Source organism: Pituophis catenifer, unplaced genomic scaffold (assembly GCF_029215685.1).
Source record: "Pituophis catenifer annectens isolate HBS135680 unplaced genomic scaffold, rPitCat1.0.hap2 SCAF_2, whole genome shotgun sequence".
Taxonomy (NCBI): domain Eukaryota; kingdom Metazoa; phylum Chordata; class Lepidosauria; order Squamata; family Colubridae; genus Pituophis; species Pituophis catenifer.
In genome coordinates this window covers 107,897,768-107,912,752 of record NW_027256882.1, presented here as the reverse complement: position 1 = coordinate 107,912,752, position 14,985 = coordinate 107,897,768, and the positions used below count along the sequence as shown (strand labels likewise).

The 14,985-nt window shown below is 37.3% G+C and overlaps 1 protein-coding gene across 1 annotated transcript in view; it reads right to left on the bottom strand.

The window, feature by feature from the left end:
• Positions 1-2,322: 2,322 nt before the first annotated feature.
• SH3RF2 (SH3 domain containing ring finger 2) overlaps positions 2,323-14,985 on the bottom strand; it is an 89,042-nt gene continuing 76,379 nt past the window's right edge. The window contains exons 7-9 of the mRNA XM_070933943.1: positions 6,859-7,070; positions 4,514-4,866; positions 2,323-3,008 (exon numbers count right to left, since the gene is read on the bottom strand). Coding sequence (XP_070790044.1) covers positions 2,706-3,008; positions 4,514-4,866; positions 6,859-7,070 — 868 coding nt within the window. The 3' untranslated portion in view covers positions 2,323-2,705. The remainder of the gene's footprint in view (positions 3,009-4,513; positions 4,867-6,858; positions 7,071-14,985) is intronic.

Sequence of the window (14,985 nt, the reverse complement as noted above, 5' to 3'; positions counted from 1 at the left end):
GACCACCTTCTGCCTCCGATAACCTCCCACCGGCCAACACGCTCCCACAGAGAGGGTCTCCTCAGGGTGCCGTCTGTCAGGCAATGTCGGCTGGCGACCCCCCGGGGAAGAGCCTTCTCTGTGGGGGCACCCGCCCTCTGGAATGAGCTGCCCCCAGGGATACGACTAATCCCGGACCTCCGGACCTTCCGCCGGGCCCTGAAGACTTTTTTATTTCAGCAAGCCGGGCTGGGTTAAAAAAATTTTTTTTTAATTGGTGAATTTTATGGGTAACAGGGTTTTAAATTGGAGAAGCCTAAGATAATTTAATTTTGTTTTAATGTATTTTAATATTTGTATTGTGTGTTTTTAATTTTGGCTGTTCACCGCCCCGAGTCCTTCGGGAGAGGGGGCGGTATAAAAATTTAATAAATAAAATAAAATAATAATAATAAGTGAGTTTTGCCCCATTTCACAACCTTTCTTGCCACAGTTGTTAAGTGAATCATTCCAGTTGATACGTTAGTCACATAGTTGTTAAGTGAGTCTGGTTTCCCCATTGACTTTGCTTGTCAGAAGATCACAAGAGGTGATCACTTGACCTTGGGACAGAGCAATGGTCATACCTGTAAGTATGAACCAATTGCCAAGCAACTGGTTGAATTTGATCATGTGACCGTGGGAATGCTACAAAGATTGTAACTGTGAGAAATGGTCATAAGTCACTTTTTCAGTGTCGTTGTAACTTTGAACAGTCACTAAATGAACTACTGTAAGTCCTTCCTACAAATTATTCACAAGAAACAGAGCACTCACTCAGCGCAGCTCTTTGCAGGCATTACCCAACCTTTATATAATACAAGGAAGAACTGGAGTTTGTGTGACTCCTTCTTCTCCTGTGAGCTGTTCTGTAGGAGTGGGCCAACACATTTCTGAACTGAGGAACCTAGTAAGCAGAGCTTGTAGCTGCCCAGAAGCCAAGACTCATAGAACTTTATGCAGTGTCCCCTTGTCTTCTAGAGATGTCCATGTTTAAAAATAGCATTTGTAGACAGATACCATGGGTAAAGTCAGAAGATGGAGCATTTCTGCCTCTGTTTTGATGTGTTAGTGTATTCTGGCAGTCCCAGAATGAACTGGAAACAGGGGAGATTATTAGCACTATGAGTCCTAATGAATCAGAGAATTGTGCTTAAAGCTCACCTCACTGGAACTCCAGGGTCCAACCACTTTTATAGGTTAACCTATCTTACATCTGGGAAGTAGCTCTTCTGTATATCAGCATGTGTGTCAAGACAAAAAGGGTAAAATAAAGCATCAAACCTGCCATTCAACAGGGAGAAGAGCTTGCCTCAAGCCACATTAGAGGTCTTCAGGCAGCAAAATCACTCCCTACTCCCAAAATATGCTGATAATATGTCCTCTTTTTTTCTATCTTGTAACCTGGGGTGCAGCTTTTTTTTTTTTTTTTGCTCCTTTAGAATGCAAACTAAAGTGTTTTTTTCCAGACATGAATTGGTCTGGAATAAAATATTAATAAAATATTAATATTAATTAATAAAATATTAATTAAATATTAATTTTCTTACTTTCCAAACATTTAGAGGCAGTTAGTGTAGGTTCTAGAAGAATACATTATTTTGTGCCTGGCAAGATATTGAGATGAACACGCATTGTTCTTGAAAACTTTCCTTATGCTGTACGCCAGTTACAGACATCCAGTGTTGCATTAGTTTCATTGGTTCTATGCAATCATCCAAGACTGTTAGCTCCAACATTTATTGAAATGACACTGCAGGAGCAATGACAAAACTTGCTCGTTTACTTCAGGCTAGAATGCACAACCTTTGAACTAATAAAGGGAACAAAATCAAACTGCGTATATAGCGCTACTCTAAACATCAGTCACAGCTAGTTTATGTGATAGAATTGTGATTCTTTTTATTGCTGAGGCTGGGTAATCAGGGAGAATCTGAGAGGTTGGCCTCCATCAATCATTGTGTAGGTGAGAGCCTGCATGCAGGGAAAAGGAAAGACTCATAGGTCCTTCTATTAAGTGAGAATTGCTCAGTGAGTCTTTTCCATTACCTCCCTTGGAGATAATGTTTTTGAAGCCGAGTGATTTTTAATTTTTTAAAAAAATAAGCATTCTGAATTCTAACATAAATGGAAAGTGCAAATGGAAACATTAAGGTATAAGAAAGATGTGATAGCTCAGTTTCATAAGTAGTAAGGAAAGGATGGTGGCTAAACCATGCTTAAAGCTCGTTAGAATACGAAACAAAACGAAGCAAAGTGAAGCAAAACTCTATTTGTTCCTGTTTACAAATGAATTGTAGAGGTTTTGAACTTAGAGCAATATGGATTTTGAATCGGCTCCATGCTCCTAGTCCTTTATTATTATTATTTTTAGAACTAACAGTGATAATAGAATTGACACTACAATTGGGATAGTTTTTGCATCTGAAGAACATTGCAGGCTCATGCAGCATGAGGTTTACTTCTGAGCCACACAAAACAAGAACTTCCCATATTGTTGGTGAACTCTTGTAATCATTGGTGAGATTCTAATCTTCTAAAGAGGCTGAGCCCGTTAGTAAAATTTAAACATTTTAAAAAGTAGCAGATCGGACCTAGAACCTATCTCCCATCTGGTTGCTGATCCTTACAAACAATGAGTAGTAATGGAGGTCCAAAACAAAGCCAATTAAATAAGGTTAAATTTCTTAATTTTCAGAGATGCTATTATAATTCTTTTTTGTAGGAAAGGTTGGGTGACCAGTTTGGCTAGACAGGTCCAGTGGCAAGGTCTTGTGATGTGACATTCTCTTCTGATGAACTGAACTAGAGATAATGTGATGGGAATACAAAGCTGATATTTCAGGGCTCTTGATGTTTGATTCTGGTTGTATTGCTTCTGTAATCATTCTTTGTTCAGGCTTGCCATTGGAGACGTTCAGTGACGATATAGAATTATGTCTCTTGGACGGTGGTGGGCTGTAGTTCTGAAATCGCACTGTTTTCACTTGCTGAAAATAGAATGAAGAAATCTGGAGTTAATTTATTCCCAGAAGGCTTCCAGAAACATTGCTATGCCACTGTAGAAACATGTTCCCAAACAAGCAAAGTAAATTCTGTTCTACAATTTCCCTAGAAAAATGTGAAAAGACAAGTTACTATCTCTCTCATAAAATATTATCTGTAATACTTGAGCATATTAGGCAGAAATTTGAAAGGCAAGTTAATAGTTGTATCTACAGAACAGTGGTGGGTTTCAAAATTTTTTACTACCGGTTCTGTGAGTGTGGCTTGGTGGGTGTGGCATGGCTCGGTGGGTGTGGCTTGGTGGATACTGCAAAATCGCCATTTCCTCCCGATCAGCTGGGACTTGGGAGGCAGAAAATAGATGGGGACGGGGCCAGTCAGAGGTGATATATTCCGGTTCTCCGAACTACTCAAAATTTCCGCTACTGGTTCTTCAGAACTGGTCAGAACCTGCTGAAACCCACCTCTGCTACAGAACTAGCTTTGTCTTAGAATGTTTTTGTAAAGAAGCAAACATTTCTGAGAGGTACATCATGTGAGTCTTCTACACAATTACTGAGCCATTTATAGCTGGATTATAATAAGAGAGATCAGTAGCTGAGAGAAACCCTTTGCATGGAATAGAAACTGTGCTGTGGACTAGGAAGTACAGATTACTAACTCTTAAGTAGATTTATGTAAAATCATTCTTTTGATTTAATATGGAAGTAAAATCAGTGTACCCTACAATGTTCTTCTGAAGAACACTGAAATAGTATTTGTGAAATTAACTAAATTTTAAATAATACAATGTATATTATCAGCATTATAGTACTAGGTTAGTAATAAAAAAATGTTTATTAACTCCAGTTAACTTCAGTCTTGAACATATTTAACTCCAAAATATAATATGCAGGAATAAGGACAATTTCATATGTGTTAGGAAAACAGTCTGTATATTGTACACTTGGTGTTTTTATTGAAAAAATAAGGTAGATTTGTCTACCTGGTTGAGAACTGCTTCCTGAGAAATCATGAGTGATTTCTCACTCATAATTCTTAATGTGATTAGAAGAGGAGAAATCATTAGATATGAGGGAAACATATTAACTATGTTTAATTTAAATTTAGACTTTTTCCAATGAAGAGCCCTGGTGGCGCAGTGGTTAGAATGCAGTATTTCAGGCTAATTCTGCTCACTGCAAGGAGTTTGATCCTAACCAGCTCAAGGTTGACTCAGCCTTCTGTCCTTCTGAGGTTGATAAAATGAGGACCCAGCAATATGCTCACTCTGTAAACCACTTAGAGAGTGCTGTAAAGCACTATGAAGCAGTATATAAGTCTAAGTGCTATTGCTAAGTGCTATTGCTAATAGGCCAAATGTGGGTCTTAGTCCCAAAAGTTTAACACATACCACTAAATTATTACAAAAGAAATTGCCAATAGTTGGTATTAACTTAACATTTGAGAACTATAACTCTGTTATTGCAGGGATAGACTCTATTATTACCTTCTCAGTGGTGTTTTTCAAAGTGTCTGGTTTCACCAGAATGGAAGGTGGAGCAGATACAGGTGGTTTCACAGCTAGTTCATTCTTTGGGACTTCACTGGTATCCAAAATGACTGAGCTACACACAGAAGGAGCTCTGCTATTTCCGTTTCGGGGCAATAGCGCTAAGGAAGAATTATTACAGATGCTCAGTTTGATTCCTGTATCACCCATGCCAACTCCTCGGGGCAAAGAGGAAATAGATTGATATATTGGAGTTTGCTGAGATCGTGCTGGAGTTGGAGGATGTCTCTGAAGAGAGTTGGTTAAAGGAATAAGGGCTCCTGGTTGCAAAGGTTTCTGTAAAGATCCACCTGGGAGGACAAATAATTAAAGAGAGGAGGGTTAAGATAACAATAAGCTCTTCTAAACCACATTGTTGAGAATTCATAATATGAGGATTCATATTAAAAAAGGGTGAGAGAAATTCATTGAATTGCAGGATTTAACTGAATTCCAGACTTTGGGCTGATCAGCACTATGTGGCATGCTACTAGAACGCGAAGAGCTGTTAGGAAGTTACAAGGGTGAGTTAACACTGTAGTAGAGCACATGGTTTGCATGTAGCATGTTTGAAGCTCATTCTCTCCAGAACTAATGAACCCCAGGAGGCAGCTTAATCTGTGCTCCTCTCGTTCCATTGGCTACTAGGAAAATGATATGTCTCACTGGTTCAACTCATTTTCCCTTTTGCCTTAGTGCTTAGTGTTTTATCCTAGAAGCACAAGTTCAATAGTCTAGACCAGGAGTCCCCAATCCCCGGTTCGTGGCTTGGTACCGATCCACAGCCCATTGGGAACAGGAATGTGCAAGGGGCGGGCGAGCACAAATGCATGAAGCTACATTTGTGCAAGCAGTACATGCAAAACCACCCCCTCTCCCCCCTCACTGATGCCACTGCTGCCAGTCCACAGAACTGGAAAGGTTGGAGACAACTGGTCTAGACTTTACATGAAAAATATTTACTGGGAACCCTAGCAAGTCAGAGGAGACAGCACTGGACTAAGATGAACAATAGTCTGACAGAGAGGAAGACATGCCCATATATTACTCTCCTCTTTTTAAATATCTACTCAAACTCAAGCTTCAGCAGGAATTTTGTTTAAGGTTTGAACTGAAATAAATACTCAGCATGTGCCTTGGAGCTTGCATATATTCATCCAATTAAAGTTGTATTTGTTTTTCTTCTCTCTCTAAGGATTTTTTTTTTAATGACTGAAGCACAGACATGTTTTTCTAACTATGTACTTTATAAATGGGACCATGGAATTTGCTTCACTTGATTACTCATTTCATTTCTTTTATTTGTAGAAACCACATTGGTTTCATCACTCGTAGTTTTTATTTGCCTTCCCCCCCATTTTTTTTTGTATTGTCATTTGTCTTGCTTTGCACTGGCTGCAGCAGATTGATTAAATAAAATAGCTATTGGGAGCAACTAAGTGTCACCTATACATGCTGCTCTGTGGCAGAATGTAGAAAAATTGTGACCTATTCAAAAGGTCCAACTTTGATGTTTCTTGGTGACTCTCCCAATTTTTCCTTAGAATGCCCAAATGAATAACAAACGCCCAAAGTATTAGTAATAAAGAAGGCAGAAGAGAGTATTTACTGTTCAGATGCTGATACAAAGGCTCCAGAATAACTCACCAATTCCCAAATAGAAACAAGCGTATAGAAAGGAGTTCTTAGTAAGAGTCTCATTCATAGCCTTTGTGCATTTAATTTGAAGACTGAACCAAATGGATTCTGCTAAGCATTTCATTTGTTCTAAAACAAGTGCATATAATGGACTGTAAAATACCATGTTCAATTATGATGCCTAATAATAGTTACTATTTTCCTCCAAGATCATTTTTTGTGCCTAGCAGATTATTTTCTGCCAATATAACTCTACAGTAATTCTACATAAATATTGTTCCAGGAGTGAACACTGGCCTTGTTCAGTTTCCAAGAACCATATAGCATCAGATTTTTAAAGTTGCTGCCAACATTTCTTATTTTATCCCTTCAGTCTCTAAACAAAGACATGGAACATAGCAGGGAGGCATAGAATTTTAACTTGATTTCTCCCCTCATAAAAATTTATCTGTCACAGAGTGTCTAAACATTTGATCCTCCTACACTTTTCAGATCTTCAAGGCACTGTATAAATACATTCTTGTCTTTGGGAGGGCAGACTTCTGATCCAGCTTATTATGTTTACTACATTCACCCTGCATTTTAATGTATAATTAAAGATTTCTCGTCATATCTCTGCCTTTGGGGAGCAGGCCCACTTGTTTGTTTCTCATGTTAGGACTTACTCTTCTTATTGCTACTCCGTCCTCTTCTCAGTGATGCTGTGTGCCCTGAAGCGCTGGGCAAAGTGAGATTCCTCACAGGTGAAGCCAGAGATTTTAAAGGTCTGCTTTGCCCTGGATGGTTCCCTGAGATGCTTTCCTGGGATGAAAGTGTAGATAATGTCCAAGTTGCATAAAGGGAGGGCATCTTTGAATCAGGGAAGCTGGAGGATTTTCTGTTTGTTCGGGAGAGCAAAAGAAGAGGGAGAAAGGTGATTCATTAGCAAGCAGATACCTATCAGGTCATTTACATAGGAAACATATGTTACAATTCAAATTCAGGAATTTTATTTACTTTTTATTAGAAAAGGCAGATCACTTCACAACAGCAAACATTTGTACATTCTGAACCAAAATACTTTTGCAGATTATTTTAATCTTACATATCTTTTTTTAATTTAAATAAACACCAGATTTTCTCACCCATCATTCTTCCAGACATTGAGAATTGTAATGTTGCAGGTTTTACATTTCCATAAAGCAAAATAAAACATGATGACTCATCTTTTAATGATATATAGATCATGTCTATTATTACTTCTTCTACCCAGCCATAAATATTTGAAGTGCTATCGCATGTGAAACATCTGATTCTCACAGAAAGTGAGACATTTTGTTCGGACCTTACAATTCATGTTTTGATTATTTTCTGAAGAGTCTAGTAAGATAAGGTTGGATTGCCTGGAAGTTATAATCATGGCAACTATATGTCCTCCAGAGAGGTTTCATTTCTCACCTAATCTGGATAGGCTTAATGACCCACCTAAGATAAAGGATTTTGGAATTGGAACTTTATATCCCAACATTACTCTGCCTACTCACCTAACAAGCCCATCTATGGGGTCCCTCTAACCAACTTGCTCAATCTGAAGAAGGGACTTGGAGAAGTAGCAAAATATTTTGAACCAACAAGAAGTTCAGTTGCCATGACTCAACTTCCAGACCACTCTATCTGGATGACTGAGAATCTTCATCAACATAAGATTGGATCACTTCTTAAGAGATCAAAGCAGCCTGTTTCAAACTGAAGAAATTTTGAAATTCAAAACATTTTTAAAAAATCGAATTCAAAAATATGCAGTTCCATTCAGGTGTATCCCCACAGGCAGTTATTACTTTGATAAATATTAACAACATAAATCCTTTAGCAGGTTAAACACGTTCATTGTATGGGAATGCTTGCATGCTTCTGTGACTGACGAGTCTGCTAATTTGAATTAATCATATTTTAAAGTGTTTTTATTTTTAGCTTTTGGCTTTAGTCTACTATTGTTCTACTCTGCCTCATACAAATGTTTCTTCCTCTGTTTAGCCTGTAAGCTAGCTGCAATTCTCCTCATCAAAGATCTGCAATTACTTGTAGAATTTATTTTTTCCCACTATGCACTTATACAATTAAAAGAAAGTTGTCCACTGGACTGGGTGGAAATGGGTAATGGGACTGGTATCTGTAGTTCTGCTTTATAAGGCTGAAGGTATTTACTTGAGAACAAGCAATGTTAAATAAAATGTGGGATGGGAGATGGGTAGTGATTGTGGATGGACAATTTATGTAATGATTCAGAATTACCAAAATAATCCATTACCCAAGTAAATCACTCAGAAATAAAAAAAATCAGTGGAGGGAAAAGATTGCGAAGATAATAACTATAATAATTATAGAGAGTTAATTTAATGTTTTGTAGTTTATATGGAGGGATGTGTATGGGAACAGATGCAAAATTTATTCAGTCTCCCAGAAAATAATATAACGAGGAAAGTTTATAAATTAATTTTTTTTCAGTAGACAAAAACAGGTTTCAAACGTGTGTGAGATGGAACTTTCAAATGCAGCAGTTTCCTATAAAAAAGAAGGACCCATTTGGTGACTCGGAGTGGTAAGCTTTGGAGAGGTTAATGGTCAGCTAATGGCTGTGAAAGTTGGACCATAAGAAGGCTGAGCACCAAAGAATTGAGGCCTTTGAACTATGGTGCTGGAGAAGACTCCTGTGAGTCCCTTGGACTGCAAGGCAATCAAACTGGTCAGTCCTAGAGGAGATCAACCCTGACCGCACTTTAGAAGGCCAGATCCTGAAGATGAAACTCAAATACTTTGGCCACCTAATGAGAAGTAAGGACTCACTGGAGAAGAGCCTAATGCTGGGAAAGATTGAGGGCAAAAGAAGAACGGGACCACAGAAACTGAGGTGGCTGGATGGAGTCACTGAAGCAGTAGGTGTGAGCTTAAATGGACTCCAGAGGATGATAGAGGACAGGAAGGCCTGGAGGAACATTGGCCATGGGGTTGCGATGGGTCGGACATGACTTTACGACTAACAAAAATAACAACAACAATGGTCAGGGAGAATGAGCCTGTGAAATCACTATGTCTAGAACTGTTCTTCAGCCTAACTCACAATTTTCATGAGGACATTGTCCCTAAGGCAAAACTTATAAGGACAGGGATGTTTCAAACATGCAAGAAACAAGAGACAAAGAGGCACAAACAGGATATTAGTCAGAATCTTGCCTAGTTATGGGAACGGACCATCACTGACCCAAACAGACTGACTTTTCTAATAGTACTAGGGACAATAAACATTTCTAGAGGCCCACAAGCAGAACATATGCTAATAACTGAAAAGGAGACCCCTCTGGAGGAAAATGTATTTATATTCAGGCAGTGGGCAGAACTGAAGAGCAGCTCAGTTAGCTATTTTTAAACAATTACAGGAAATACCTACTTATATCAGAACCTTTACCCAAGGCCTGAGGCAGTTTAATTATGCTTGAACACAGCTTTGGAAGGGACAAACACTTACGTGAATATGGAAAGCTTCAGTTGATCTTCTATAAGCAAGGTTGATCTTCAGTTGTATATTATAAAGGCTGTGGCCAGTCTAATGCCATTTGGTATTTTATTCTTTACTGTAACCCCAATTGGGAGCTTTGACAAAGTAACTTTCAAGCTATGTTAATTAAGCTTTGATTTTAAGGGGGGAAAGCATTAGGAATGAACAATTTAGGCTTGATTCTGAAAGGATCATTCTTTATTATTAAAATTTTAAGGTGAAATGCCCCCCTCATCAACAGCCAGCATTACTGTACCTCTGTTGCCCAATTGGCAAAAAACAAACAGAGTCTACTGCTTATACTTAAAAAAGCTTGTTGATGAAGCACTGAGGAAGCAATGGTCTTGAAAGACAAAAATCAATCAATTATTCTGTTTCCTACTTATAATTCTATTTTCCAACTATGGATCCATGCCAGTAGTGAAATTCAATTTTTTTTACTACTGGTTCTGTGGGCGTGGCTTGGTGGGCGTGGTGTGGCTTGGTGGGCGTGGCTTGGTGGGCATGGCAGGGGAAAGATACTACAAAATCCCCATTCCCTCCCCACTCCTGGGGGAAGGATATTGTAAAATATCCATTCATACCCCACTCTGGGACCAGCCAGAGGTGGCATTTGCCGGTTCTCCAAACTACTCAAAATTTCCGCTACCGGTTCTCCGGAACCTGTCAGAACCTGCTGGATTTCACCCCTGGTCCACCCCTTCTTCCTTCCAAAATTGTTGCAGTCCAATCTGATTGTTTCTTTGCTCATGTTTTTTCCCTGACGTGGCCAACAAGGTCACAGAACTCTTAAATTTGTTAAATTGTTGAGACTGCCAGCAATTTCTGCATGAGCAGAGTTGTTTTAATAACCTAGGTGGTCCTGATTTGCTGTGAATTTAAAACAGCAGTATTTGTGCTTCTTTTTAAGGGAGAAGAGAACAAACATCGCCTTGTAGTCCATTCTGATAACAGAGCTTAGCTTTTGCTCTGGAAAAAAATGATTTAATCATGGGACAATGATTTGTCACAATATTGAAGTTGTCAGTTTATTATGAACTTGTTTCAAAAGGATGATGTACAATATTAGTGTTCATAAGTAAGGTACTTTGTAAAACTGCTTCCAGTCTCCTGGGATCTGTGTTGGATTGTTGATTTTATTGGCCAGAGTGTGATTGGAGGCTACCTCATAATAAAATGTGCCTGAAAAATGAAGAATAACTGACTCTCCTTATTGGGAAGAAATTTAGTGTATATCAGCATGCATAATTCTGGACCCAAAGCGGCCTTGGTGTTTCCAGTTTAAATTGAGCAATTTAACATTTAACATTTAAACACATGGGAAGAAATGCATAAAGTAATAACATGGTTAGTTAGGTAGCTGTTTGAGCATTCCACATCTCAAACCACAATCTAAAACCTGTCATTTTTTTCCACTGTTTACCTGAAGTTCATATGTTCAGGGATTACAATATTCAGTTATCCAAACATAACATAATCATCTCAAGAAACACCATTTTGAAGAATGACAAATTGTCCTCTCAAAATTAATATAAGAGTTTGAGAGATCCATTCACTCATTTGTTGCCTAGCTAATATGGTTGAGATGCACTGTGAGCAAATATGTCCTTTCTCTTCTACTATTATACTCTGATTAAGGAGACTAGGCACTAAAGGAAGCCACATTTTATTTAAGGTTAGATTTTGCTTTCATTTTAGAAGGTGCTCTCAACCTGTACCTATTTCTAATTTTATTTTATTTTTTACAACTGGTTCATTTGCATTTGTGTTTATAAATCTCATCTTGGAGAGAAATAGACAAGTAATATCTTATCTTTAAGGAAAAATTTACAAAAGAAGATGGGAAGGGAAAGTCTGGAAGTTGTTTTAGATAAAACCTAAAACAGTCAATTTTGGATCTATGAGTTGAAATCCAGACCTGCTTGAAATTAAAATTAAGAACCTCTAAATTGTGAGAACTTGATACTTCTCAGAACTGGCTTTTATCCATAAACTGAACACACAGTTTATCAAAATTGCTGGGAAGACCACATATTCTTTTACAAATTATTGCTTTGATTTCTAAAAGAATGACAGAAAAAAAAATATTCCCAAATTCAGATCTGGAATATTTTAACATTCTGCTCAGCTATTTTGCTTTTTCCACTAAATGTAGGAAAAAACATCAAAAACTTTGCTGAAGCATTTATGGAAAGATGAGCTCAGTTTTACTCATCCTTAAATAGTACATTATATTTTACTTTTCAGTTAACGGTGGTTACTGGCAGATTATCTTATTTTTCAGTTAATGATGATTGAGAGGACACTTTTCAAGAACAGGCTGAGACTGGAAAGCAAATCGCTGAATGAGTAAACTGAGAAGTCATAGTAGTATAATAACTGGAAAACGCAAGGAATTTCCTTCTAACACTGTTTTATAACTATTTTCTCCATTAAAATAAACCTCTCTAACCGTTGGATCAAGGTTCCTGCATCAAGGTGTCTTCTAAATATTTCTGTACTACCTTGAATTATTTTATTTTTATTGATTGATTCAATTTGTATGGCCACCTATCTCAACCAAGTGACTCTTGTTTGCTTCAGTAACTCATTTTTTACTGAATAGTCAGGCCAGCTAAGCATACCCCTATTAGCCGTTTTCTATTTCGAGGGGAGAGAGGCTTCTTTGAGCTGATTTCATATTAAAACAGAACATATTTAGGGCATTAGGGAATTTATCTCCACATGCTTTCAACTGTAGCTTCAGCTTTATACAGGACCTCAGGCATATTGTCATCTAACTTTAATATATGGAACAAGAAACTAAAACTACTCAAGAGTTAATTTTTCAGAACCGCCAAAGATGAGAAAAATCTCTAAATTATAAAAACTATTGTAAGAATGGTTTCCTCTGGTGAAATAAAACTGTGTAGAAAATACGTTTTTATTGTCTCAATAGTCTGACTAAAGGATGGGGAACATGCAGTTTTGTAGATGTTTTATTATTCCTAGTTAGCCTCACCACTAGAGTCCGTTAAGTCAGAGTAACCTAAAAGATAAGAGCCTCTGTGTTCATTAAATTTCCTTTGATTTTTGTTTCAGCTAATTCAGGGTGAACGGATTTGGTGTTTTTGTTGTAAGTTGAGATATTGATTCCCACTCCCTGTAAAACTAGAGGGGGGAGGCAGACAAAATCGGTGTGCTTCAGTTTATGCTCCACCCTTGTGGAATAACTTGCTTCCAGAGTTCTTAATAGCCCTGTCCCTGATGAAACTCTGAAATGCAAGCTTTCCTGCAAAGCTTTTAATTATTGTTAAGTATTTATGATTTCTGGAACTAAGCATGACTGCATCATATGGACATTAGCACGCTTATGTAGTTATGTTTGAACTTAATTATTTAGCGATTTTATGTTCAATTTTGTAAGCAATTGGGAGTCCTTAGAGAGCAAGCAATATAGGATATAAAATACTGTAAGTAAATAACTGAGTAAGCAAGGAAATAAATAGTTTAGAGGCATATTTTGTGCTGTGCGAGATGGGACTAAGACTCAATTTAATTGAGCAACCATTTTTATAGCCAGATACTATACCTCTCAGAAGGCTATAGCATGAAGGCAACATAATTCCCATATGGTTTGTCCATCTTGATCTGATATATTTTATTTATTTATTATTTAATTTATAACTTGATGTTTTGCTTATTTCAACATTCAAGGTAGCTTACAATACAGAATACCAAAATAAGTTATCTCTGAACATGAAGGCTCTTATGTAAGCAAAGTAGCTAACAGGACTTGATATACCAGTCTTTGTAAATAACTCTTAATAATTTGGACATCATAAACAAGGCTTGGACATAAACAAGCTGCTTCTCCTCTCCCCCTTCCTGTTTTTTAAAATTCTTTTTTCCATTTTTCTTACCTTTTAAAATATTCCTTATCCCCATTCCTTTCTACTGGGGATTCTAGGTGACAAGATTTTGAAAAATCGTAGGACAGTGAGAGATGATAGTCAAGGTGCAGTTTTCATGGGGAAAAGTGGTGTGTTCATTTCTATAAATACAATAGTTCTTACTGTGTTTTTTGGTTATTTAGCTTAGATGTCCTTGAATGGGTTAAAGAATAAATATGCTTCATTTTAAAAATGAAGCATATTCATTTTTCATGGTTCAAAAGAGTAAATAATGGGGAGGTTAACCAAGCCTTTGTAGGAGTTTCTACACATCTTATGAAAACTTGCAACCTTGCAGAAGGTAATAGTAATTTACTATTTCATCTTCCGGACTGAAATTGTTGTAATGCCATTTCTATCCCTAAGTTCACCTTGAGATCTGTCCTGAGCATTGCTCAACCATGGCAGTCCTTCATGCATTTAAGGAAATGCGTTATAAACTACTCGTTTGTGGTGTAGAAAGAAATGTGTTATCTTTAAAATTAGCACATTTCTTTCTACGCCACAAACGAGTAGTTTATAAAGGTTTTCGTTAAAAAGGTTTCCTAATGGTTATTTAATTACCCACAAAAACACCCTGCATAGCAAACGCTGCAAAAAAAAAAAAAAAAAAAAAAGCTTCATTGACTGTGGATGCCTTCCCCTGGATCAGCTTCTCACTGGGGTATCCAGAGACCTCAATTCTTGTTTATTTGCTTGCACACAAACAAAAACAAATTAGTCCTTCTGTGGCCTTGTGCTGATCTACAGCAACATTTTGTAGCAAATGCATTGTTTCAATTAGTAAATGCATAGCTTTGATTTAATTATCCCTTTGAACGAGTAATTATATGTATAGTACCAATGATAAGCTATTCATTAAAAATAAAATAAAAGAGAATCCTGGATAGCAAGAAGACCAAGCTTTGGGTTGGTATTTCAGTATCATATGAGCAACTGACCTGTGACTGTTTTTATACAGATTCTTTACAGAAATTTATGCATCTGGCCTTCATACACTCAGCATGTTTGTACTATCTAAATACTAGTCCTTACTGATTTGTTCACTCCCATGTAGCTACAAAATATTATTTTTAGGTACTACTGTATAGTTCAACTTTTATGCTACGGAAAAGGGAAAACACATATAATGATTAGAAGATACAATATATAACTATTTTCCAGATCCAGAAAGGGTGGGGGGAAAGAAACTTAGCAGCCAAAACTGATGTTTTGTTTCTTTTTGGCCAAATTAGTTCCAGGCAGATGCATTAAGGTTACATGTCATCAGGAGATAAATGTATGTAGGCAGCACTACCACCCAATCTTATTCACTCATCTTAAACTAA